Consider the following 25,816-nt stretch of genomic DNA (forward strand, 5'->3'; position numbering starts at 1 on the left):
GATGAAGGTGCAGTGTGTTTTTACCAGCAGCAGGTGGCGGCCCTGTACTATCTAATCAAGTGAAGTCCACTTAAGATGACTGAGTCAGTATCTGATGCTGGTCACATCTTCATCTCTGGATCTAGACAGTCATGTGTACTCTCTGTTGCCAGATGATGTTATAAGACATCTAATTTTGTCCCAACAGCGTCCTCGTCCCGCTCCGTGGTCCTTAAATTCAGAGTGACAGTATAGGTCAATAAATGCAACTTCATTAGCTCAGAGAGAGGTCGTCATAAGGAGGAAAAACTAAATGGATGCTTTGTGTCAGACTGATCTATAAACCACCAGGGAGAGGACATGATGGCAGAGGAAGAGCACACAGGGACTACAGCCTGTCTGGCTTCCTCATCACACACACACACACATTTTCCTTCCCACATTCTGCATTCAACCCGTGTGTGTGAACAGGACTCTGGAGGTCTGAAAGTCACGCACCCCCCCCTCACCTTTTTCTTTCTAACAGGCTCAGTGAAGCAGGGGCTTTTTTACAATTCGTCCCGACAAGCTTACTTAACCACCTGCATTATTTAACAGTCTTTCCTCAAAGGGAGCTCCAATGCTCTCACACACACACACACACTCTCTCGCTGTAAGTCTGATGAAAGCATGCACAGTAGGGTACAGCCAGGCTGAAGTCTGCTCTCTGTCAGTAAGAGAACGCGTACTGTAGGCACACATACACACTGACATGTCAGTGGTGGGGGCAAAGATTCGAAATGAGTTTTGGCAATTGAGGTCAAGTGATTCAGCCAAAAATAAACAGCAGCAAAATATGAGGTATTTAATATAGGTTACCTGTTTGTGATGGGGTATTTTCCATTCTCAATAAAGGGCATTTCATGGTGAAAACACAAGAAAATGAAGCACGCAATTCAATGTCATCTGACCCATTTGAAGACACATTACAAGTGAATAAAACCTGAATGTTCTGTGTTTCCTATTTAATATACAGAGCTCAAATAACCAAAACCAAAAAACCTCCACTAGTATTTTTTGCATTTTGCAGAGTGGAAGAAAAAAGTATGAAACAACAAAACTCGGGGGAAGACTTGGTCAAGAAAACTACAAATTGTCGACCACAATGTGTTATAGTCAGCATTAGAGGTGATGCATATTTGTCACCTTTTGGACAGAGCCAGGGTAGCTGTTTTCTCTCATTTCCAGGCTTAATGCAGAATAAGCAAAATACACCCTGGACCATGAGTGTGCAAAAATAGAATTTGTTGTTTGTCAAGAAATTGGATCAATACGTGACTCATCTAAAGTCACAAACTGCTGCTCGAACTCCTGGCTCCAGATTTGTATTCATCGTACAAACATGTGCGTTATATTAAACTTCTGGTCGAAAATGTCAAACTACTAATTAACTATTCCGATACGTGATGCAATACCTCACATACTATAAATACACAGAGGGCAGATATGGCGTCAGACCTAACAGCACACACACACGTACATAAAGAAAACCCTGTTCACCATCGACACAGTGTAGAAGGCAGACAGCGACATGGATGGAAGTTTCTGCCTTTCACTCAACGTTGAAATCTCCTGGGTAAAGAGACTGCAGCGGTCAGAGAAGGTATACAGTGGTTATGTCGTGCACACAGACGACTTCACGTCTCGCTGTGTGTGCTCGGTGTGATTGTTTAGCTGAGACAAGCACCGTGGTAAAAGTGGCTCTGCATCGAATAAACATTTAAATAAAGGAATCCATAGCTTCAAAGAAGATTAATCTACAGCGGCTGCGATATCTACTGTCATATCTAATAAATCCTGTGCATGATGTAACCTGCCAGCTGTAATGTATTGGATGGAGAAATGGTGACATTAATTTTGCATTGTTCCTCCATCTAGATATTCAGATAACAGCAGAGGGAGGAGGAGAGAGAGGCAGACATCAAGGGGACCGGATGGGGAATAAAGCTGAGTTTAAAGCCCTATTGAAGCAGTGGAATAATTATATTATATGTCTTTATATCTTCAGTTTTGACGTCCACATCACATCAGACAGACACAAGCGTTTGCATCATTAGGCTTTATCAGCCTCCTCTGACAATCTACTGAGTCATCATCTGTCGCTACTGTTCACCCCATTCATTAGAAGGTAAACATCACGGCCTAATTTGACACAACACCATTAGCCCATGTGTGTATGTGAGACTAACTGCGTGAACACCTTGCGGTTGAACACTCTGGAGCCCCCCGGTCTAATTTATGTTTTCCATTCCACAGGATGCCCAGGATGCGTGGGAGCGACTGTGTGTAAGTGTGTGTGTGTTAGGGGTTGTTATATTGATGCACGGCGGCTGCTGATCCGGCCTCATAAACCAGCCTTGAGTTTGAAGGCCTGGGCCACATCCATCGCAGTCTAACCTTGTCACACTGCACATGCTGAAGGCTACTTTTGGCCACCCACGTCCTTCGTTAGCATTCGCAGAGAAAGAGAAAACATCCACCCTTACCAAACGCTCAGGTGATCGGACATACTAGGCAGGTACTGGTCTTCCATTAAGATCAGATCTAGTCCAACCTGAAGTGACACCTGCCTCCTATATGAGGAATATGATGCAATTTCATTGTGCTTTATTGGTTTTTGACAAAAATTATTTTAACTAAGGTCGACTTACTAACTAAATCCACCTCACAGCCTTGAAGTAGTGCAATAGGAAGGGATTGAAAGCAGGATATTTTAATTTGGATGTTTGGCTGCATGACTTAATGTGTTAATTCTTATGATTCATCACTTCTAGTAACGCCACAAGATCACAATCTTCCCAGAGCCCAAGGGATAAAGCTGGAACATGTCCTGGGCAAAGCGGGCAAAAGCTTTATTGACCTTATTGATTTCACTTAATTACAAATTGCAGTCACAAATGACAAATGTGGCCCTGTCTGGTAGAAGAAGAAAAAAAAATACTATTTTAACACCTGATTTTCAACTGCTTAATGAAATCATCCAAAACTCCAAGCTGCAAAACAGCTGATAAAGGGACCTTGTGGTGAGACTGTTTACTCAGTTGCTGTTCCAAGATGAAGAATAAACTTTGAACTTCATCTTTTAGGAGTACATGCACAAGTAAAAAAATAAAAATATCCATCTACAGGTGGGAAAACTGGGGAATCGTGTACACTGCTACTCATTGAGCCTGTTGGTGTTATTTTCTCAACTAATATTCAATGTGAATGATGTAAAATCACAAAGAATTGGCAAAATTACTATTTTAATATTCTAATTAACATCATTTTGCAGTGTTTCTGTGGTGGGAGTGAGTTTCAATGTTTCTACTAATGTTTCTTTCTAATGTTTCATGGCTATTCCTGTCAACCAGCTGACAGAACGTACAGTAAACACCAAGACACGTAAATGGTGCGTTGAAAATATTTTATTTCTTTCCTGTGTTAATACATAATTAGACATTTATATTTTCATAGAAATAGTATATATACCATGGGTGTGAACAATAGCAGAGTCATGCTAGCCCTCATGAACAGGTTTTATCCCATGAACATCAAAATGGTTCAAACACAGACGTCATGATTGTACATAAAACACGACTCCATTATTCTGCTGTAAATCCATGCTTCTTGGTTATTTGCTTCGACACAAAGTACAAATATATGCCATAGGTTAAACGGCCCTGTTCTTTACTATGCGCAGGACCTCAGGGTGATTATTCTCAATAGTCACTCATCCTTCATCTACAGTACAGGCAAACCAGTGTGAATGGGATGACTCGAACCACTGTAGGTCTTCCGTTGGCACATGATGATAAGGTAAGCACGAATTTGGTGTTAAGGCCGGGGGTTACTGAAAAAGCTCATGGTGTTGAAGTGGATTATTTATTATGTTAAGATTTCTTATGTAGTGACGGCCTAAAACATCCGTACAGATGAAATCATCTTACTTTGGGGGGATTGTAAAGGCAAACAAGCACTTGTTTGAAACTTAAATCTAAGGATGTCCATTCACTAAAACCTGTAAATTATGGTAAGGTGGCCTGCCGCAAATAGTAATTGCTTGCAGAACCTGCGTTGATATAAAATAAAGTGATTATTTATTGGATATTATTTGGCTGGTTATGGTTTCCAAATACATTTCAGTCAATATTCCTTTCATATTTGTTTTGCAAAGTTCACATTTGGAATGAGACAGTCCAGACAACACCTCTGTAAACATTCAAACATTGGAGTTTTGCAAAGTGTAATGATCCTCTCTCTCCCTCTGTGTCTGTCACTCCCAGTCTTATACCCTCTCATTGTCTGACTCATCTTGCCTTCTCTCTGTCTCTCTCCGTCTGTCTTTAGGCCTCTCTCCTGCTCTAAGGCTCCATATTCGCACATGCCTCATTGGATGTTCACCTTGAGCAGCTGTTGAGTCGCCTCCTGCAGCCTCAGATAGACAGAGACAGAGCTGTCTGGGCCAGACTTGCCTTCTGCTGCTTCCCCCCAATGTGTCAGTTTGGACCGCAGCCAGCCAGAGAATGGACTTGGTGCATGAGTGAGTGTTTAAGTGTGTGTGCTTGGATTAGACCGCTACAGGAAAATTACCACTTCAGGATCTATTGTACTACAGTTACTAAGCACATTTGTACTTTTATCACCAACTAAATCGGATTAATATTCAATGATCCAGATAATGTTAGAGCCTGCACAGCCGGTTTAAAAAGACCTTTAGAAAAGTTCACTTTGTCATTTTGATGGCAAGAACAACACCAACAGCACTTGTTTCCTTTGATAGATCACAAAGAGAGAACAAAGTTAGTCTGATTTCCTTAGGCAAGAGAGGTAAAACCAATAGTTACAGGAACGTGTCCGTACTTTTAAGTAATGTGCTTGTTGCCCATTAAAACTTACTAATCTCAGAACATCTTTAAAACAAATCTAAGTTCTGGATGTGGTTAACTTAAAGCCTGAATATACTCCCCAATGGACAGGTGTGGACATCATAGCGACAGTAGTTTATAGCATTAAACATCTTCAGGAAGACGTGCCCTTGTAGCAGGGCATGTCTTCAACAAATTGAATGTACGTGGATGTCGGCACAGAGCCGGCACGTACTGATGACAAACGTTATGTCACATGGACCCTAGTGTACCCTTACGTACTCACAGACATGGAAAGTATAATTCCTACTTTAGCCTGATAATCTAACTGAATTTTGTTTTCCTTCATTCATTCAGTGTGACAGTGTATTTTTGTAACAATAGCTGATTTATTGCTGGAAGGGGTATTATATTGTTCTGTCTGACAGATATATCTATCCTGCCACTTTCGGTGCACACAGAAAGTGTAGCGGTGGTTGCCAGAAGCACATAATCTGTTGTTTTTCATTAAAAAATAATAAAAAATTCAAATTTAACAGTTAACTTGGACAGCTGCATCAATCTCGTCCACACTTGTTGACACAACTGTCGCCATTATCCTGCAGGTTGTTTTTATGGCTGTAGCTAGGTAGCTATTAAGCTTTGTAGAAAGATGAGATCCCTATTTTTAATCCTGCCTACAAGGCAATTAGCATCTAGGTCGACTATTCTAATTGGTCAACAGGTCTGGAACCAGGCCAGCCTAGCTTTGCACGAAGATTGGAAGCAAAGGTAAACTTCTTTCACAGCTGACTGGAGTTGATGGCAACAAAAAGCACATTTATTAAATTTGAGAACGGTTCCTTTAAAAATCAAAAGTTAGATTAAGGGCAAGGCTACACTCGGATCAGAAGAACGTCTGTACATGTTGTCCAATTTGTCGGAAAGTGTTATTACGAAGGGCTACACTCTGAGACAGAGTGAAAAGCTGGATGTCATTGACAGAGGGGAGAAGATACAAGCAATATCGTTTAAATACGGGGATGATGGTGCACATTTTCATACAGTCACTCCTGGAAAACATTCATAAAGTTGCACTTGTGTAACCATTAATGAGTGCTTTCATGCCAACATCTACACAAAACCTGGTACTTGTCCTGTCCTTGACAGAAAGAGACTAAACACATTACAGCCTAAAGGAAACTTGGGTACGGTTTAAAAATACCAAATTTAGCTCGAGTCTTTCCCTGATTTCATTTGGTCCAGCAGAGCAACAACAACAACAACCACTATGACTCCAGCTTAACACTCCCTTTGTAAAAACCAAAGACAGCTACGAGCTACGCTCCTTTCAGAAACAGTTTGATATTTAAATCCTACGTTGGCGGAGGTGCTTGTTCTTTAATTTTGCTGTGTTCGACAGGCCACAATGCCCCATTTCTGTCAACACTTCAAGTACCATATGCTTCAAAAATCTGCTTTTTCAGATCCTCTTTGTTTCTGTGCAGGTACTTTATCTCTCAATGTTAGATGGTTTCTCTCTCTCTACAAACCAGCTTGCATTAAAAGACCACCACAAGCTAAATCACTCTTTTTACAGTTCTTATACATACTGCTTCAACACCACACAAACTATAGTGAACTGAATTATGCATTCTTCTTATTGATCTGACAGATCCTGTTCTGGAGCATGAAACTCAATCATATATGCGCTTATTAATAAGTGTATGAAAGTATTTATCTCTTGGCATTAATTCTTTCATTCTCCTCCTCCCTCTAGTCTATTTTGCCTCACTTGTTTACCAGGTAGAGTGTCCATCCAGGCTGGTCTGAGACGAAAAAAGTGATAAATGAGCAGAGGAGTGAGGGATAGGCAATGAACCGGGGCCGAATCAGAGAGAAGAGCTGATGTGGAGAGGGAGAAGGAAGCTAACGGGATAGTGGAGTGGATATAATGAGAAACAGGGGAGAGGGAAGCCGGGTTGGGTGGGGGTGAGGACAAGACCGGTGAAGGGGAGAAACGAGCAAGGGTGGTGTGATATATGAGAAAGAAAGCGCTGCGACAAAGGGATAGAAATGGGGAAAGTCATAAATGGGAAAATGAAGGCGGATGAGGGTGGCAGGAGATAGAGGAGCAAAGAGGGAAGCTGATAAAGTGTAAATGTATGGCAGGGCGAGGGTTCGATGTGGCGGCAGAACTGTTGATTGAGATGAGAAAATAATGGCCGTCTCTCTCAGCGCAGGGCAGTATTTAAATACGCGAGGCAGTATTTAAATCGAGCATTTGTGTGCGGGTGTATGTGGTGATGATTAGCAGTCATCTCGACCAGCGAAGCATTCAGACATTCACTCATTATCTCTAATATGGCTGCAAGTCTGCTGAGTTCAGCTTTGCAGCTTTTTTTCTGTCTGACTTTTTAGTGAACTCAACAGCGAAGCATCAGTATTCAGGAATCGGGTTCCACTATATTTGCAATTATGTGGGTAGCAAATCATAACTGAACGCGAAGCACCAAAGAAGATAATGAAGCTTTATCTTTAGCTGGATAAATCTGCTGAAGTCCTTTGGTCCTTCACATAAAGCCCTTGATGAAGTGGTAACTACATAAGTAGGAAGGTTATGAATATGTATGCTATGATTTCTCCTTTAATAATAAGATGTCCGAGTGTGCTAGGGCTGCAAGTAATGATGATGATTTTTCCGTTGATTGATTTGTCCATTTGTTTTGGGGTTTAAGGATTAGGCTGCTGTTGTTCTATATTTTTGTTTTTGGCAACAAATCCAATAAAAATGAGGAAACCCAACAATGTGTTAGTTGGTCTCTCAATACTTTCTCCAACTTTCCTACCCTGTTTGTGCCAATCAGCCCTAAGCCCATTTGTTCCTGAAATCTGTAAACGACTAACAAGTATGTACCAGTTATTTTTTTAGTTGGGCACTGTAGTTTTTAGGACAGGAGTAAATAGTTCATTTGTTATGGATTGTTTTAATACATATTTGGTGTACCACTAAGTTTTTTTACAGCAGCATTATGCTGTGGGATTGACTCAAGATGTATCATTGTAATAAAGGGAGTCAGTCAGAGGAATGAGCTACATTTCAGGCTTTGGTTCAGATGATTCTTGGCATTAAACTAGGATCAATTCATTGAATCTGGTCTTTTAATGAAACTCTTTTCTTCTACAAGTAAATATAAAATATCAATCTTAAATTGATGATTTCCCCTGTAACCAGTTATCTGACCGTAATGTACTCGGATTGCTCGTGATGTCTGACCAATACCAACCAAAACCACTTCAAAACTTTCAACAAACAAATTTTTGAACGTCTTAAACGATTGAAGTAATGACCAAGACTGTACTTTTCCATCAAACTAACTGAATGAGTTATCACTTATTTCAGCACAACTAAAAAGAAGTAAAGATACTTCCAGGTTAAAACGCTTCCAATGTCTGTCCCACATGACGGCAAGCATCATACTGTACATGTGGATCAGGTTGACGAATTATAGTTAACCCTTTAGTGGGATGGTCCAAAAGTCCAAACAAGGGGACTTTCAATGATTCACTGGCCTGTTGGACTTCTACACTGCTTTGAAGACAGGGTCACACATGCACGTTTAAGGTTTCATTTGTATACACTGCTGCGCAATGTACTCGGCCTAGTTTAACGACGGCTTTCTTTGCAGACAACGAACACAACGACTGGAGGGACATAAGTCTATCAGCATGTACATTACATATTCATGTAAGTTTGAATTTTAAAGTTCTACATGGGGCGATCAAATCTGCAGTGACTCTTTAGTGAATTTACACCTGGCTTTTTTGACCTCTATCCATGACAGTCCTATATCACTTATGAAACACGTTAATGACAGTTTCAAAGGAGGACTGAGAGAAAATTGTTCACATTACAAGAAAAACAGGGTTTAGCCAGTGAATCATCTGTGTACTTCTACAGCCTGACATCCCTGCTGGTCTTAAGCCAAACCACAGAGGAAACCCAGCCAAACTTTGCCCAGTGTATACATTTCATTAGGAATAATGCCCAGCATATCTCCATCCTTATTCACTGCACATCCTGTTGCAGACCACAGGCAGCATATGGTGCTGAATATGCAGTGATGAACAATAAACCTCAATTTGAACTGAAATCAGTCTTTTTTTTTTCCCCTAGCCGTGTCAGTCCTTTAAAAGTTTGACACTGAAGTTAACTTCTGGATTTCAAAGTTGTAAAATTTTTGACTTGCAGCGAGAAGACACAGCTGAGAGATTACAAGATGAATTCATAAACTTTGCCTGAATCATGGCTGTGTTCAGACAGCTTCATCTAACTCATAGAAGAAAAATATGGGGCGCTGTAAAAGGAACAAAAGTGTCTGATTTTATCCCCGAACTGCCGTTAAAGTTACAGTTCGGAGAGGAGAGATGCATCATTTAACTGATGACACACAGAGAGAAAGGCAGGAGACAAGACTCAATGTGCTATATTTCTGACCCAATAACAAAATGATACCATACCCAAGATTGGGATTGTGAGGGCTTAAACATCACAATAGGAGGAGCAACAAACAGCAATGTCATTATTAGAGAGACACCGACACAGGAGGACAGGGAGAGGGATGAGCTGCTACACAAAGGGCTGTAATAAAGACAGAAAGGAGGGAATGTGGATGGAGAGATAGAAAAAGAGAAAGTCCTTGATTTAAAACAGAGCTTAGCTTGTTTAGTTGTATGCTGACTGATACCTGGACCTGAAGGACCAGCTATTCTTGCGAGCCAACCTACATGTCTGCCATCTCTGACCAGTGATACAAACCTGAAGTGGAAAAAAAAAAAAAAAACACTCAGATATTCATGTTTGATGATCCGCTCCTGGTATTCGATACCACTGATGAAGAATACCCAAAACGAGCCGTTCTTGTGGAAAAGAAATGACGTCCCCTCCGGCGCTTTGACTGACAGCCATTTTATGTCTACAGTATATTGGATGTCGACTCAAAGTAGGCTGCAGTCCAGTTTTGGTCACAACAAAAGTGAACGTAGTTCAGTCCTCTTCTGTGTCCCGTTTGAACGTTTACAACCTTTCTGCAAGTTCAGATTTGTCCATCATTTTTGAAGAGTTCGTCATCGCGTAGAGAAGAGTTTCTGCTATGGTTTATCGGTATTCCTCAATACGAGGGTGTCTGAGAATGGCTTTCTGTTGGTCTCAGGGTCTGGAAGAAACACATTTTGCTGTACTTGATGAGAGACAAAGGATAGTAACCGTTCGGATAAGGACTGGAAAGTACTTACAAGGTCAAAAAATCAATGTACATGTTGTACATGTACAGTGTTTTTTTATGTTATCTGCAGAGCTTCTTTTGAGGGGGTCTCACTTCACTTTGCGTGATTTCTTCTCTGTTTCTTTTATTTCTAATTGACTATTCACAAAAATCCTGTACCCCATAGCTACTGTTGCTTCACCTGTTAAGCTTTCCATTTTTAATATTGGAGAAACTGAATTATACAATGATGGTGGCAGATTTACTACTCAAAATTCGCAGCCATTTTCGAGTTTTAGCTTGAAACTTACTTATTAATACAATTAGTAGCTCAGTTTAATAGCTTATAGCCATTTAAATTATGTTATGATAAAGGCTTGAGCATGTCCTTGGCATGAAGAACACCTTTATTGGTCAGCCACATACAACACTGACAGACCTAACATGGCGATTTATGGTTTGAGCTAAGATTGTGACATGATAAAGAAATCGAAACAAGTATTTTTATGAAGCTAAACATTTCCTGCCCCTTACCTGTCCTGAGGTTCGAGGAGTTGGTTATTGCACAAGGCTATGCAGGGCTGGTCTTAGACGTTGCTGCGCAGTAGCCCCCCCTGTGGGTGCTCTGGAGTACTGCACTCTGAGGAGTTCTTGGCTTTGTCCTTGTTGTTGTTGGGCTCATTGTCTTTGATGATGTCATACTGACGACAAAACAGGGCAATCACCCCTGGGAGACAAAATGGACACGATAATTATTTCATATATGGTCAGGTCAGAGGTCAAGCTCAGCTATTGTGGCGGATATCCTGGAGCTGGTAGCGGTTTTAGTGTTTCGTTCGAGGACACAATGGGGATAAATTCTTGTTGTACATCATGTCTGGGTTGTGTTTTTTCTATACTGAATGCTCTAATGCTTATTTTTTTCCCTGTGGTGCATTTTTTAAATTTAGTTTTGAGCCATATACACCTTCAAATATTGAAGCAGAGACACGTCTTACAATAACAGATGGACGAAGTGATGATATGTTTTTCTCTTTTCATCCAAGTGTCTTCTGATGTGTCAATAAAGCCGACCAAATGGAAGCGAGCGTGCAGACAGAGATACAAACTCCATTATAAGATAGCCCCGTGACTCCTGCCTTCAGTCAAAGAGATGGCAAAACAGGGAGTCGGAGATGTATGTGAAGATAGAGAAAGAGAACAAGCACGCAAAAGAAGAAAGAGAATAATTCATAATGGCGGACGAGTGTCGGGTTAAAGCAGGAGGGATCTGGCCTGGACGGGTTTCACTCTTGCTTATGTCAGCCTCTGCTCATCTGATCACTGCAATTCCAAAAAGGGCAAGATGGGATATCTCACTGTGATATCCCCCAGCATGCCCCACAGGCCCAATTAAAAGCTGAAAAACACAATTCGCCTCCTTCACTTTTAGTTTTTTTCACCATCCTGCCCTCTTTTTTCCCCCCCTCTCAAGGCTCGATTGCTCAGTTTTCTGTCTTTTTCCCTCGCTGCACCCTCTCCAACGCTCTTTGAATCTCCCTCTCTGTCTCTCTCGTCCTCTTCACTGGTAATTGCCGAGGGAGATCTTCCTGTTACTGTATATGCCGTATACAGTATTTGGGTCACATTTGTATCTCATTACACTTGATGAGCTGGGTTATGAAGGAATATTTATAGCTGTGTGAATTTGTAAAACAGTGCTGAGGTGCACAAAAGAATAAGTGCAACACAGAGAGCTAATGACAGAGCCTAAAGAAAGAAGCAGCCACGGTCTTTAAAGAGCAGTTGTGCAGATGGAGCGACAGTAACAGCTTACTGTATGTTGTGATGGTGGAAATGGGACTTTGCAAGTAGCCACACGCCTGAATACCCTGCAAAGTACCCTTATTAATAAATCAGAATGTTTCTTCCCATGGATTTTATAGTCCACTGGCAAAACTTAACTTTAAAGTGAATCTTAAGTTTTAACAGAAAGCTAAAGTTTTCCCTCCCTCCCTTCTGGCTAAATGATCCCAGAAGCAAGAGCTGACGTCATGTTTTTTGTTCATGTCAACATTTTCTTATAACAATGTGTGAGTAGCTGGTAAAAGAAAAGTAAAAGCTGAGAGATGTTTCTCAAGTTTATGGGAGTAAACCTGAGTTTATCGTCAGACTAAGAAGCGAGCTTGTGACTCATAAGTTGGTGGTACAATGCCCCAAACTGGCAGGATACATATTGGTAGGGAAAGTTAAAGGCAGCACGTGTCCCTCTCTCATTACCGCCACAAAAATGCCCTTGAGCAAGGCCCTTAACTCTAGCTGCTCCAGTGGAGCTGCTCAGAGGTGTGAATGGGCAACTATGCAAACAGAGCATTCCCGGAAACGTGACTCCTCCTCCCCTGACTCTGTCTGAGCTGAACGCAACAGAACCTTAATAAGTATCATTGGTAACACTCGTGTTCACCCTATTATTGCAGGTCAAAATGGCTGCTGTGAAAAAGGTCTATTACGGCCTCAGAGAGATACTCCCAGGGCTGTACTCTTAGTTATGTTATGGTATGATGTAACTTTTGCCCACCTCTTTAATTGTCTGCCATACCTTTAATGAATTCCCCACTCGTCCCATTAGTATTTAAAGCTCTGTTTTCCCCTCCCTTTGTTTCTTGGACTTTCATCCTAGTTTATATAGACTTAAGATATTACTTGTTCCATTGGCTTTTTTGTTAATTTCAACCTTTTTTTTATTATTATTTGCACTCACCTGCCCACCAGGAAACGTTTTTTGTTTGTGTTTTGAGCATTAAATCATTTGAATTGCACCTGCTCTGCATGCATGTGGCTCCAGTTCTTTGAGTTCTTGATTACCCTGCTTGGCAATGTGATAGTTGCACAAAATATCTAATAAAATGACATACATTTTAAGTAATGTCATATAAAACGGTCTAAAACCTACAACATAAGTTCCCATGAAATCCTAAAAAGTAAGAGATTTCCACATTTTATTTTACATTATTTCATATACCCATCAGGTGTGCATTAGACAACACAAAATCACAAGTTTGAAGACATTTTCTTTTCAAAGGGAATCTTTGCAACATACAGGGAACATACACCATCCTACATCTCATCCTATCTATTTGGATAAGGAATGTTTTATGTATAGTACTTTATTTTTTGTATCTTTCTAAAGATCAAGTGTGTTTGTCTTCACCTGGCTGCAAGACTCTTCAGGGACGATAAAGTTAAACTTTATTTGCTGAATTTCATAGACTGGGTACCGTTCAAACTCAGGCACTTATGATTAAAATACTTTTCCGTCCATTACTGTAACACTTTGTCTATTTTTTAACTCATCTGGATGTGTGTACAGAATTTAAACCTGGATTTGAAAATGTCTTTTGGCACACATCATCATCGGATCACATCATCCCAAAAGCGCTGCAGGGCACAAAATAGTCATCACAGAGAGATGACACCACCACCAGCACCAGCACCAGCACCAGCAGCATGTTTGTCTCTTAATAGGACCTCAGTCAGAGAGCTTATTTGCCCCAAAGACAATGGATTCCTGTATGGTCTGCAGTGATAAATGTGCATTGCTGCAGAGGTATATTACCTGCCCACATGATGAGCACCACTACAATGATGATGAGTTCTCCAGCCCTCAGCTGGGCAGCCTGACCAACCTCCTCCATAGTCACCTCATCTGGAGAGAGAACACACACACACACACACACACACAGTCAACAAAAGTGCCACTGAGGACACTGCGATTCATTGTCCCAGAGAGAGAAGGTGTGAAACTGCCATCACTCTGAACCTCTGCAGTAAAAGATAAAGGAATGAAACGGAGCAACAGGAGAGTGGTGAGGAACGTCTGGTGTAAATTCTCAACTCTGGTCAGTGTAATTAAACCTAAGTGAGAGCAGAGGTCTACAGAGACAGAGAGAGCTGGATCCAGACCCAAATCACTCAGTGTTTCTTTTGCTGACGGGATTCTGGCAGCTACAGCAAAACACCAATCACAGGGTTAAAGGTTTGAACACAGTCCGGACGACAACCTCTCGCTCTCTGTTGCCAACAGCAGGCCTCGTGTTACCCCACATTCCCCCACGTTCCCCCTGGTCAAACTGGCTCCCTCTTCCAGCTGAGGGGTAATTTCCTTGGCATAGCGCTGTATAAGATCAAAAAGGGAGCATGGATGGCATCAAGTCATTACTGTCACTTAGCTGTCTCTCTGGGGGAAGTCTCCAGAACACACCAGTTGAAAAGGGATGGTCTTGAAGTTATAGTAAAGTAGATGGAGCATTATTTTACACATTGCACATTAATTATGATTGACATACCAGATGGGAATCTTTTGATAAACTGCAAAGTAAACAGGAAATGACAGTAAGTTTAAACACCAACAAACAATTTAAAAACGAGCTAAAAGGTTGCTTTTATTTTGAAGTTTAGCCATTAAGATGTGAACGATAAGAGAGCAGAAGTGAAACTGGAACTTCCAGAAAAACCTCATTTAAAATCACATGAGCATTAATTTAAAATACAGCCATGTGACAAAGCCTTTCTTAACAGTATGCCATGTGTTTCACTCCATAAATTTAGAAAAGGGCAGTAATTAAAAAAAAACTTTATTTTTTTAGATTAAATGTTGTTGTTTATGTGTTATTTTGGTGTTTTAGTAGCACTTAACCAACTGCATTTCCCATAATCCCTGGACCTTTGTGGGTTAAATGTAACAACTTGACAGAAGAGGCGAGTTCATGAGCGAGTGGAGGGGTTGAGGTTAGCTCAGACATGTCTGTAGGACAGAGACGAGCAAACAATGTAAAGCAGAGATTAGGACTAACTAAATCATTTTAGACAGTGTTGACTTAGTTATGACAAACATGCGCTGCGGTACTGTAGTTTTCTGTATGCTCACAAGGTTGTTTAACTTTTTAAAACAATAGTTTCTTAGAGCAGCTGCTGTAGTGGATGCAGGTGTCTCTTGTGGTGTCTCTTGAATGTGAAAAATAAGCCGGACAGGAAGACGCTTCCTTTTTTCAGACAGATGTCAGAAATGCTGAATAAGTCAGTTTGCCCGGACGGCACGACTTCAGCCCACTGTGGTCTCCATCCTGCTTCAGAGTCTGGATGATACGAGGATGATGGTGTTTCTGTTGTCAGGGGGTTTTCTCTCAGGTCTCTTGTTGCCATGGTGATCTCTCTGAGCTGAAGCTGAGGCCTCCGGCTTTGAGGAGGAGGTCAGGGGAGGGAAGACCTCTGATGGACAGCTCTCTGAATAAGCTAAGCCTGGAAGTTGAAGCTCTACATCCCTCTGTATGTCTGTATCTGATGATTTGAAATGAGTTTTGCTTGACAGCTTAGTCCAACAATAGAAGATGCCTTTGTGAGTGTTCAACATGGGCAAACAGAGCCTGATAATTACAACTGCAAGCACTGCAAAAATGAGTTTGCTGTCATCACAAAAAACAAATGTTATTTTCCCTTCATCACTAGCCACGCCGCTATAATCAAATTAGCTTTAATTAAGTTCAGGACAACAACAGAGACCAGCACACGAGGTCTACTGCTCCTGTTCACAAGTGTGTATATGTAAATGACCTCACAGCACATTTCTTGACTTTGTGTTACTCCTTTATTTTGTATGAGGGTATCGAACGGTAGTTGAAACGGTACACGCAATGCACACAGAGAAACAAATAATTTAGTTTAGCTCCACTCCAGAGAGGCACATGTTTATTGTAGATATGTATGAAGTAATTTATAGTTAACAATTTGCTGACCTTATAGACTAATGTATTCATTTGTTTAATGGGTTCTTCTGTGTTTCAATTCCTCTTAGCTCTTACGTTGATCGATCATCAGTCCTGGCTTTCCTTCATTTGGCTGGATGCTACAGTATACAACTGGGACGTACGTAGAAAACATCAAGCCAAACTCCATAAAAGTAATCTAGCAATTCAGATTTCTCGTTCACGTTGACCATTCACGACTTAAGAGCTTTAGTTTCGAAGGCAAAGGCGGCTGCAGCTGTACTGGGAAGAACAGAAAACTGCTGCGCCACTGTCAGAGATAAATTAAAGGTTGAAACAGTTCAGACAGTTAGGAGACTCTGTAATGTTTTACTGCTGTAAAAGATTGATTTACAAATCTGCAGATTTCGCAGCACCTTGCAGAACATAATAACCCAGCACTAAAACATTATGCCTCGACACTGGCCACCAAAGATTTCACGACATTATGAAAACTTGAGTGCATTCAGGATTTTTGCTCTTATATGAGCTACAGACAGATACAGACATAAAAGAGAAAGAGAGGCCGATATAAGGAAAGCTAAACAGAGTCAGGTTGGGTGCTGTGTTGCATTGCGCCTGCAGATACTAAATGGTGTCAGGCTGATTAATACCCGCTTAGAGGGGGTGGGGAGCAGTAATGGCTGGGAGATTTAATCAGGACAGCTAATGAATGCTTCCATAAACACACACACACACACACACATACGGGGAGCTTCCATCAAAGTCGGAGCAAACAAAACGAGTCAGCCCCTCAACATCAAGACAAATAGTCCTGCTAAACACCTCTGTCACATGACTTTACATACACTGCAAAACATAGCTAGTGTAACAAATACTTCCGTCTTAAGTCTCAAAGTCATATTTTTCCTTAACAACACTGGAGACATCAGCCATAAGTGTAAAATATTCCTTACTTTTCCTCTTTCTAATAAAGTTACGTGTTTCCAGGAAGTCTATGAATCAAGTGTCCAGCACTGTAACTTTATCTACTGTCATCTTTCTGTCATCTGATTATTGCAGTTAAACTAACTACCGCTTTTTTTTTTTTTCCAGAACATTAGTGCCAAAATTTGACTGCCGAACTATAAATATTCGACATATGTATAAGTAACATTTCAGCTCCAGCAGCTTCCTCGGACGCCATTTTAACAATGTCTGGTGGTGGTAGCTAAAATGGCGACCATTGTGGACGAACAGTGTCCAGCCATTTCGCCATGATTGACAGTGCGACCGCACTTACATACTCAAAATATCAAGTCAAGTATGGATAGGGATGGGAATTGATAAGATTTTTACGATTCCAATTCCATTATCGATTCTCATTTGGGGAAAAAAAGGAGAACAAACTATTTCATCAGCACCAACTTTGTTTAGTTAGAAGTATCACGACCTTACAAAACCAACAGCGAGGTCAAAAGAGGCCCACAGCCTAGATAATGGTAACGATGTGTAACTACCTTCTATAGTAACCGCAGAGATTCATCTCCAGTCCATAGCGTGTCAAAAACACGACATTCATTTAAAAATATTGCATGTTGTGTGCGCAAATGTTACCCCATGTTCGTCGTGTTCCCTCCCGACGCTGTCATCTCCACTGTGCAATGATTGCAAGTCGCCCTGTTGCCACCTTTTTGGTAAAATGCAGCCAAACTTTGGAGCGTTTGAACCGAGTGGGTGCCTTTGTTTACTACTGATTGCACTGCATGTGCGAAAAGTTACGTGGCGTAATTAGTGCTTGCTGGAATTGATAAGAGAATCGTTAGATGATTCCATGGAATTGAAACACACGGGTTCTCGATTCCCATCCCTAAGTATGGAAGCAAATTTTATACACAGCAAATGTGTTTGTCTATTCTCATGGAGCTTTCGAATGTTAGCACGTCAGGCTAACGATACAGTAGTAACCCGGCATCACTTCTTACACCAATGAGCTTAGTATCATTGACTACTATAGTTTGTAGGGTACACATATAAAGCAAAACATTCACAGTGTAGCATTTCTCCATTGTATAGAAACAAATATGGGATGTTATCAGAGTTTAGGCTAACGTTAAAGGCTCAACTTTTGGGGGGATGTTTAATTACTTACAGCACTGCTAGATTAAATGTACTTAGGTACTCTTCACTACTGCAAGTATGTAAAATAGGTAGTCAAACAGGGTTATGTTAGAAGTTTAATCTTTTTTCTTATCATATACACTTAAAATACTTGGCTAACTAGCTCTGGACTGCATTACAAGTTGTCTTTATTTCTTCTTTGTTCCATGTCTCCTACATGGACGAACCCAGACATGCAGCCTCAGTCTCTTAGCATAGGTTCAAATAGTGATCAGGTGCATATATATATACGAGACCCCTTTTTAACAGTTCTCACGTTAAGCCAAGTCATGCAACTAACATCTTACAGCTTAATTAACTAGCTAACTACAGTGGATTAAGTCTGCAGCTACAGTTTTTTATTTCAGTGAGAAATGAGAAACCCACTTTTGTCTACCCCCTGACTGAAATCAAGGCATTTTTTGCCTGCAGATGAGACTAAACGCATTGTTAGTTTTAACAGTTTTACAGTATATCACACTTGAACACCTTTCTCCTCTGATAGGGACACTGACAAGCTCCCACACAGGGCTGTTTCTAGGGAATACACGGCTGCCTAGTGTCCCCTGTTTCCTCTCTTATCACCTTGCTGCTGATGAGCATTTAGCATTTGCTATGTCCCTCTGAAGCAGCTGCTCCTGGCACTGTAACTGGGTCGGACATGATAAAATTGGAAGTACCGCAAGCTGCTCCAGATAACAGCAGCTCTCTGCATTTGAGAATTAGAACAATACATTGTATGAGAGGTTCACACAAAGGCAATTTGTGCATTTTATTTCTATTAACTTCTCATATAACCATTTTCTTTGTCGTGATGAAGCATGAAAGCACAAACAGAACATTAGTACTCTGCTGTGTGACCGCCTCTGGTTAAAAGCTGCCATTAAAATCTGTGTATGCGCGTACTGTGTGAAGTGTGAATGGAACAGAAGCAGTAGCGCCTGCATGTACTGAATTTTAATTGCCTACCTGGCTGCGTGTGTGTGTTTGTAGCATGTGCTGTGCAGAAGTGAGAGCTCAATGTTTTGTCAGTTTGTGTCAAGCTCAGTGTTTTGAGGATTTTCACTGAAAAATTCACAAAGTTTTGCAAAAGTATACATCACTCTAAGGGTTTTTGCACCCTTGTTTGAATTTAAAAAACAGATTCATACCTATATAACCAAATTAAATTTGAAAGTAATGTGTTTTCGTCTCTCACCTGGACTTTTGGACGCCATCTTCTCCGACTCTTTGGGAGTTCTGAAGAGGACTGGCTCACTGGGGGGGCTGCTGCCTCCCATGCTGATGCTCTGAACGTGAACGATGTACTCAGTGTCCTCATCCAGATCCCACAATGCACAGGAGCGCGTGGTGGTGTTCACCTCCTGGATGAACCTCAGCATGCGTACATCCTTCTTCTGCAGACAAGCGAGGAACAGAAGAGCAAAAAGGCCAGGAGGCTCGATGTAATATGATACTTTATTGATCCCTGCAGGGAAACTCTCTTTCCTTTGGCAACACTTCAGCAGAGAAGTCAAAGGTAAGGGTTAAAAGGATGCATCAGAATCAAAACACTGTATCGCTTTAAAAAAAAAAAACTCACAAGTTGAACACTGTGCTTCCTCAAGGCAATGCAAAAGAGTTTTATACTTGTTAGCAAAAGTTCCTTGGACACACGCCTTATCAAATACAGATTTCTGGTTGCAAAACTAGATTTTCCTGCTGACGATCCCTCTCGTGAGAATTCAACAAACTGCCCTCTGGTTAGGGCTGATATGGTGCAAATGCATACACGTCTCTCTTGGTTAATAGTTTGGAAATAAAACTGGAATAAAGCCTAGAGGGGGACGTTACTGCGATGTAATTAAGCTTAAAGAAACAGAGTTCTCCTCTGGCCATGCTTGAAATGTACATTATTATCCAGCATGGACTGCTTGCTCAGGTCAATTGGTTCCTAACACTGTATCACACCCCACCCTATTGATAGATTATTCTTTGCCTTACTTCTATTTGGGGAATAATCATTCTAGGAAATACAGGAAATATAATGTTGCCATGGATTGAGTGTGGTAAACCCTGTTCTTTTAGCCTATATTTGTAAGCTTATTTCAGCCGCTTGTCTCCACAATCTTATTCTTTCGGTCACTACCCAAAGCTTATGACCATAGGTTTAGGGTTGGAACATAGATGGAGAGTAGCTTCATATCCTTCACGCTGCTGTGCTGCAACTTCTGTCAAGTCAGCCGGCCAAACAATAACTAACTTCCCGCTGGTTTTAGATTCACCGTTAAACATCTGTCCCTTTCACCTCATGCAGTTTCTTTGCCTCATGTCTCTCTTTCTCCTCAAAAATGATGCCCAAGGTTCTCACTTTCCCCTGACACATATAGAAGTACCTGCTGGGTGATGGCGAATCCAATAACGGGGTCCCCCTCCAAGATTTCCCACGTGACCACGGCGGAGTTGACCTCAATCTCTCTGATGGTCACATTGAGCGGAGCTGACAGCAGGGCGTCTGACACGCACGCACATTCAGCACGGACACAGGAAACAAATTAGAAGAGACAGGTCATGAATATTCTGCCGTTACATCTTGTAATACATATAGTAGATGCTACAATGTAGACCTGGACCTCCCTTTTTATTCTTTCTTCTCTCGCTCTACCTTCCCTAAAATCTTCCACCTCCTACAAATGAGTCTTTCTGTTTTCATTAACACCAGACCTAATTAACCGCATACTGATCTCTTGGTGTTTCCCTCGAAAAGGCTCTCTTTCTCATCTGTCTTCTTCTTCTTTGTGTTTTTCTCTCTCTCTCACACACATGCACAGTTTCCCATCTTAACCTTCTTCTTTCTCTTCTATCTCCCACACACATCTCATTAAAGTGTGACTCATGAGGATGCATTTCCTCTGTCAAACCACCAATTGATTTTAATGTTTGAGCTAAAAAAAAAAAAACACATCCCAGAATTCAATGCAATGTTTGCTGATCAGGAGATTAACTATGATGGATTAAATTACAGTCTTTCTCAGCTTTCCTGCTCAACGCATCGGTAAGGTGTGTGTGTGTATGTGCTTTGTGTGTGAGCAGAGACCATATGAAGGTCCTCTATGATCAGAGTCAGGGCTACATTTCCCGTGAGCCTGACTTGTAAAAGCAACGTCAGACCTTGACATTGTGCAGGAACACACACACATACACACACACTAGGATTAGCATAAAAATGTGCATTTATTCTACTCTGTGCTTTGAATAACCCCAGTGGACAAGCACATGTCACACAATTCCAGCTAATTCAATTTCTTTCGCCCCTAATACAACCATTATTCCACCACGGGCATTCTGGAAAATTAAATGTATAATTTGCATGTGCTTCCATGATAGAGACTTTCCTTCCAACTACACGTCTTCTAGTTTTACCTTCACCTCCAGATGTGTTTTGTGTCGTAAAGAAGCTATAATCAGTATTTTTATAGCCGCGATGGATCACATGACTACTTGTATGTGAAAGTGGTCACTCGTAGTGACAAACCCACAGATAATTATCACATCTCTGCATTCCCCTCAGCTCTATGGAGCGTTTTAGCATCTCTCAGTGTACTTTTCAGCCGCCGCAAGCAGCTGTTGTCAGCAAAACCAACATGGAGTTGGTAGAGACCAAAACAGAGGGTGAAGGTGGAGTGAATATTGACCTAAAAGACTTCAGATAAATGCGAATGTTGCTCTGTATCGACAATGGTGAGTATTGAAATGTAGTATGATGGTAGCACAAGTAGAGAACAGCCATAAAGTCAGTAAACTGAGTGAGTAATATTAGTTACTAACACTTTTTTATGACATCAAGTCCAAAAGACTGAGAGCTAACACCTGACCCACGGAGCTTAGACCTGAACTACCATGTGGTTCCTCCACTGCTTCAGATAAGTGACTTTAAATTTGTTGTTGTGGTAAAATTACTGTTTAGTTTAGTTAATTATATTTGTTTATATCGGGAAACATACATGCTTTTTGCTAGATTCAGCTACTATTTAGCTTTTCCACCTGTAGTCCCTATTTAGCTGAAAGGAAACAATAACACAATGAAATACATTTGCACAAAGAAGCAATGTGCTTTACCGTTATCAACAATCTCTCTATCCATGGTGTAGAACCCAAAATTACTTCTGGTTTGGTGCCATTGTTATCTGTTCAGCACGGCTCGCCATAAATGTATTAATTTAACAGATTCAAAAATCATTTTGATGCTGACATGTAATCCTAATGTTGTTTGTGAATGTGTGTGTATGTGAAGCTGGTGTCCTGCCAGAACCGGAGCTGGACAAGCAAGCTCGGCAGCCCCTATCAGAGGCAAAAATAGAAAATAAAAAGTTATTTGTATAATTTAAATTTGTTCATCGTGCATGAATTACATTATATTTGACCTAGTTTGAATGGTTGTAGAAATTTCAAATCAAAAGGCACAGTTTGCTAACAATAGCTAACGTTCGCCACCTAAGACTACTGGTCAGGTGAGACCCAAGAAGGCTATTTGTAAGAGACAATGTGTTATTATGTCATGTCAAAAGTCACATGGTCTTTCTTTAAAACTCTGCTCGTCTATGCTCTCGTGTCTCGGCGTTACCTCGTTACAATGTGTGTCTGCGTGATCCGATTAGGCCACGCTGTTCTTTGCCTCTCTCTGTTTACGCGCCAGATTACAGGCGAGAGTAACTGCAGTCTGTCACTTTAAGGTAATTAGATTGTCACATTGTCTCACACCTCTCCAAATACTGAACACCCGGCCTCCGCCTTGTTCCAAAGACTCAAATAATGGTATTACAGGAGGAAGAATGAACTCTGTGGTTTTCTCTGTCTGCCCAATCCTAACACGATCACCACAGCACAGCAGAGAAAACAGGAGTGTTGCATACTATTGGTGAAATATATATATATTTTTGGTGAGGGCCGAACTCTTTCAGTGCATCCCAAAAGCTCTGTGTGTTGTTTATGCAGAGATAGTGTGTGTTCAAGTCTGCGTATGATACATCGCTGTGACTCCCTGTTTGACTAGCTGTGTTTCCCCACTGTTTATCTTCCAGCACTCACACAGAAACGATACAATAGCAGGGAGGGATTCACATCCATTCTTAAGCCATTCGCTGCCAAAGGGCTAAAAGAGCCTCCTGCAGAATCACAAAACTCCCTCTTAAAACTACATTCATCTCCAGCCTCGGTAAGCCAAATATCAAATCTGCGGAGGCTGAGATAAATCCCACATGATCTTATCGCCAAGATTCCGGCTTTTCAAAAGGGGGCTGTCTGTCATCTCACCGCTTTATCATTGCGATTCAATGTAACCAAGATCTTACGCTTGAGATGAATGTTCTTCGCGAATATAAGCCGCTGCAGGTCAAAAATATGCAATATTATGAAAGATGAATGAGGTACTATATCCAACATGCATAATATATGATGATTAGATCTCTGCTGTATGTAGGGCTTGAATAGGAGTACCTCAGCCTTGTTTAATCTAACACTGTTTCACATCCCTTCCGGACAGGAGGTAGATATTGAAGCTGAAATGTTTCTGAGAAGGCAACACACTTTAGGGTTACAACTAACAATTACTGTCACGATTAATTAAATGAGAAATCAGTCGAAATATGACAAAACAGTGAAATGTCTTCAAATTTCTTATTTTGTCCAACCAATAGTCGCAAAAGATGTTTAGTTTGATACCATGTAAGGCAAATAAATGTGGCGAATCTTCACTTTTGCGAAGGTGGAGCAAGCAGATATTTGGCTTTTTATTGCAGATTAATATTTTGAGAAACCACCGATTGGATTAATCAACCAATCATTTCACTTATTTGGTGTTTGGTTGAGTTTTAAGTGCACATCTGTCAATCAATCAAGAACTTTCCCAAACCAAAAACAGATGGATCTTTCCTTGTTTCCAGAAATATTCCGCAAACTGGGAATAAAAACTCAAGCCCAATAAAGCTCCATGTCAGCCTGAGTCTTCACACAGTATGAGATCAACTTGTGTCAGCCATTTTTTGGGCATTACAAAGCTTTTTGCTTCTACCTGGCTGATGCAAATGTTGATGCTGACACATCCATAACAGTGTGTCATGCCAGCTGCTTTCCCCAAAGGGACCCGCCACACTATAATGTACCACATGCATCACATTAGACAGCAGCCAGTACATCATCCCCCCCTGTTTACTCGTGATGATTGCTGTCAACCTGTGGTCAAAAATAAATAAATAAATAAATAAATAAATAAATAAAACTCACCGGCATTAACTGAGGACACCGACAGGAAGCCCAGCAGGAGCAGCAGCACCGCCGCAGACAAGCCTGGTTTAGCCATCCTCCTGCTTCTTCTAGCGAGGCTTCACATCCTGCGCGGCCCATTTATAACATCCCATTTAACGGGATGGAGAAAGCATCCCGGTTGGTACCGGAGAGAGAGACAGAGAGAGAGAGAGAGAGGACTTGTTGTGCCCGGCGACGAGGCTCACCTGAACTTGGACGCTGCAGCAACAACAGCCAGATGATGATGAGGAGGAGGAGGATGGGGAGGAGGAGGAGGAGGAGGAGGAAGAGGAGGAAGAGGAGGAGGGGGGGAGTGATGTTCAATATGTTTTGTCGGTGGAGCCTCAGCGACGGCCCTCAGACCACCGGCAGTCCGGCAGACTGGTGACGGAGCGGCGGCGGCGGCGGCGGCGTGGAGAGGCTTTACTACGCGCACCGCCCGCCGAGGTGAGCGGAGCGTAAAAGGCGTGCGCAAGTGCTGCAGAGTGCAACGTGCAGCCACAGCTAATGACTCTCTCTCTCTCTCTCTCTCTCTCTCTCTCACACACACACACACACACACACACACACACACACACACACACACATTTTCAACAGCCAGGTTGCTTAAAGCCACACTGTGCAACATTAATTTAACAGATTAAAAATCAGCTTGATGCTGACATGTAATCCTAATGTTGTTTGTGAATGTATGTGTGTGTGTGAAGCTGGTGTCCTGCCAGAACCGGAGCTGGACAAGCAGGCTCTGTAGCCCCTATCAAAGGCAAAAACTATGATAGCTGTGCCTCAGCTTGCTCATCATAAAGAGTACTACTTGAAATGAATGCATCACATGATCACAGGCTAAAGGTCCCCTCAGATGGATGAGCATGGATGTGGGAAGTCAGGGCACTGGAGGGGCTGCGGCACCCCCTTAAAGACCAGATATAAATAAAAAACATCAGTTAAAGGCAGATCTAAAATTTCATTCAAAATGCATGAAATATGGTTGAAAATAGTTGCTGAAAACACGCTTGATGACACACTGAGGTCACCCTGAACATACCCCTGCACCCCTGGCAGAGAGATAGAGATTAATTAATCTTGCTAAAGAGTTTAATCAAACCAGCTACAGCTAAATTACATAAAGTAACTGCAACTACTGCCACTATGTAGAGTGACACATGTAGACCAATGGAACAACAGGATGTGTGATGTGGTTACAGATCTTGATTATGAAATATATCCGGTAACTAGAGCTTGCTCTAATTTTTTGTGGTTTGGCATATACTGAGAGCGAGAGACAGAGAGAGAGAGAGAGGCTGTGCATATGGAGAAAGAAACATTGTAGAATTAGTGTGAAGAACAATAACACTAATGACTGTAAACCAAGTAACATTTGTGGTAATTTAATTAGACCACAATTTACTTTAGCGTTTGTCCGTAAACACAGTGTCTCAGAGCATGCTGGGAAACTCCACCTACCCACACCAACACACACACACACACACACACACACACACACACACACACATCATTTTGTATGACTTCATTAAAATAGACTCTG

The 25,816-nt window shown here is 41.4% G+C and overlaps 1 protein-coding gene across 3 annotated transcripts; it reads right to left on the bottom strand.

The window, feature by feature from the left end:
- Positions 1-5,490: 5,490 nt before the first annotated feature.
- fndc5b (fibronectin type III domain containing 5b) lies at positions 5,491-24,806 on the bottom strand. Of its 3 annotated transcripts, XM_010752255.3 has the most exons (6): positions 24,250-24,804; positions 20,364-20,482; positions 19,187-19,385; positions 13,704-13,793; positions 10,643-10,835; positions 5,491-10,060 (listed from the first exon to the last, which is right to left on the bottom strand). In XM_010752255.3, exons 1-5 carry the CDS (start codon positions 24,323-24,325, stop codon positions 10,696-10,698), a joined length of 624 nt encoding a protein of 207 aa, XP_010750557.1. In that variant the 5' UTR covers positions 24,326-24,804; the 3' UTR covers positions 5,491-10,060; positions 10,643-10,695. The 3 variants fall into 3 exon arrangements, with proteins under 3 accessions (XP_010750557.1, XP_019115341.1, XP_027143157.1); XM_019259796.2 differs by lacking the exon at positions 13,704-13,793 and having other exon boundaries at positions 24,250-24,806; XM_027287356.1 differs by lacking the exons at positions 5,491-10,060; positions 10,643-10,835; positions 13,704-13,793 and adding an exon at positions 18,367-18,697 and having other exon boundaries at positions 24,250-24,806.
- Between the last annotated feature and the right edge of the window lie 1,010 nt (positions 24,807-25,816).

The sequence above is a fragment of the Larimichthys crocea genome, chromosome XIII (genome assembly GCF_000972845.2).
Source record: "Larimichthys crocea isolate SSNF chromosome XIII, L_crocea_2.0, whole genome shotgun sequence".
NCBI lineage: Eukaryota > Metazoa > Chordata > Actinopteri > Sciaenidae > Larimichthys > Larimichthys crocea.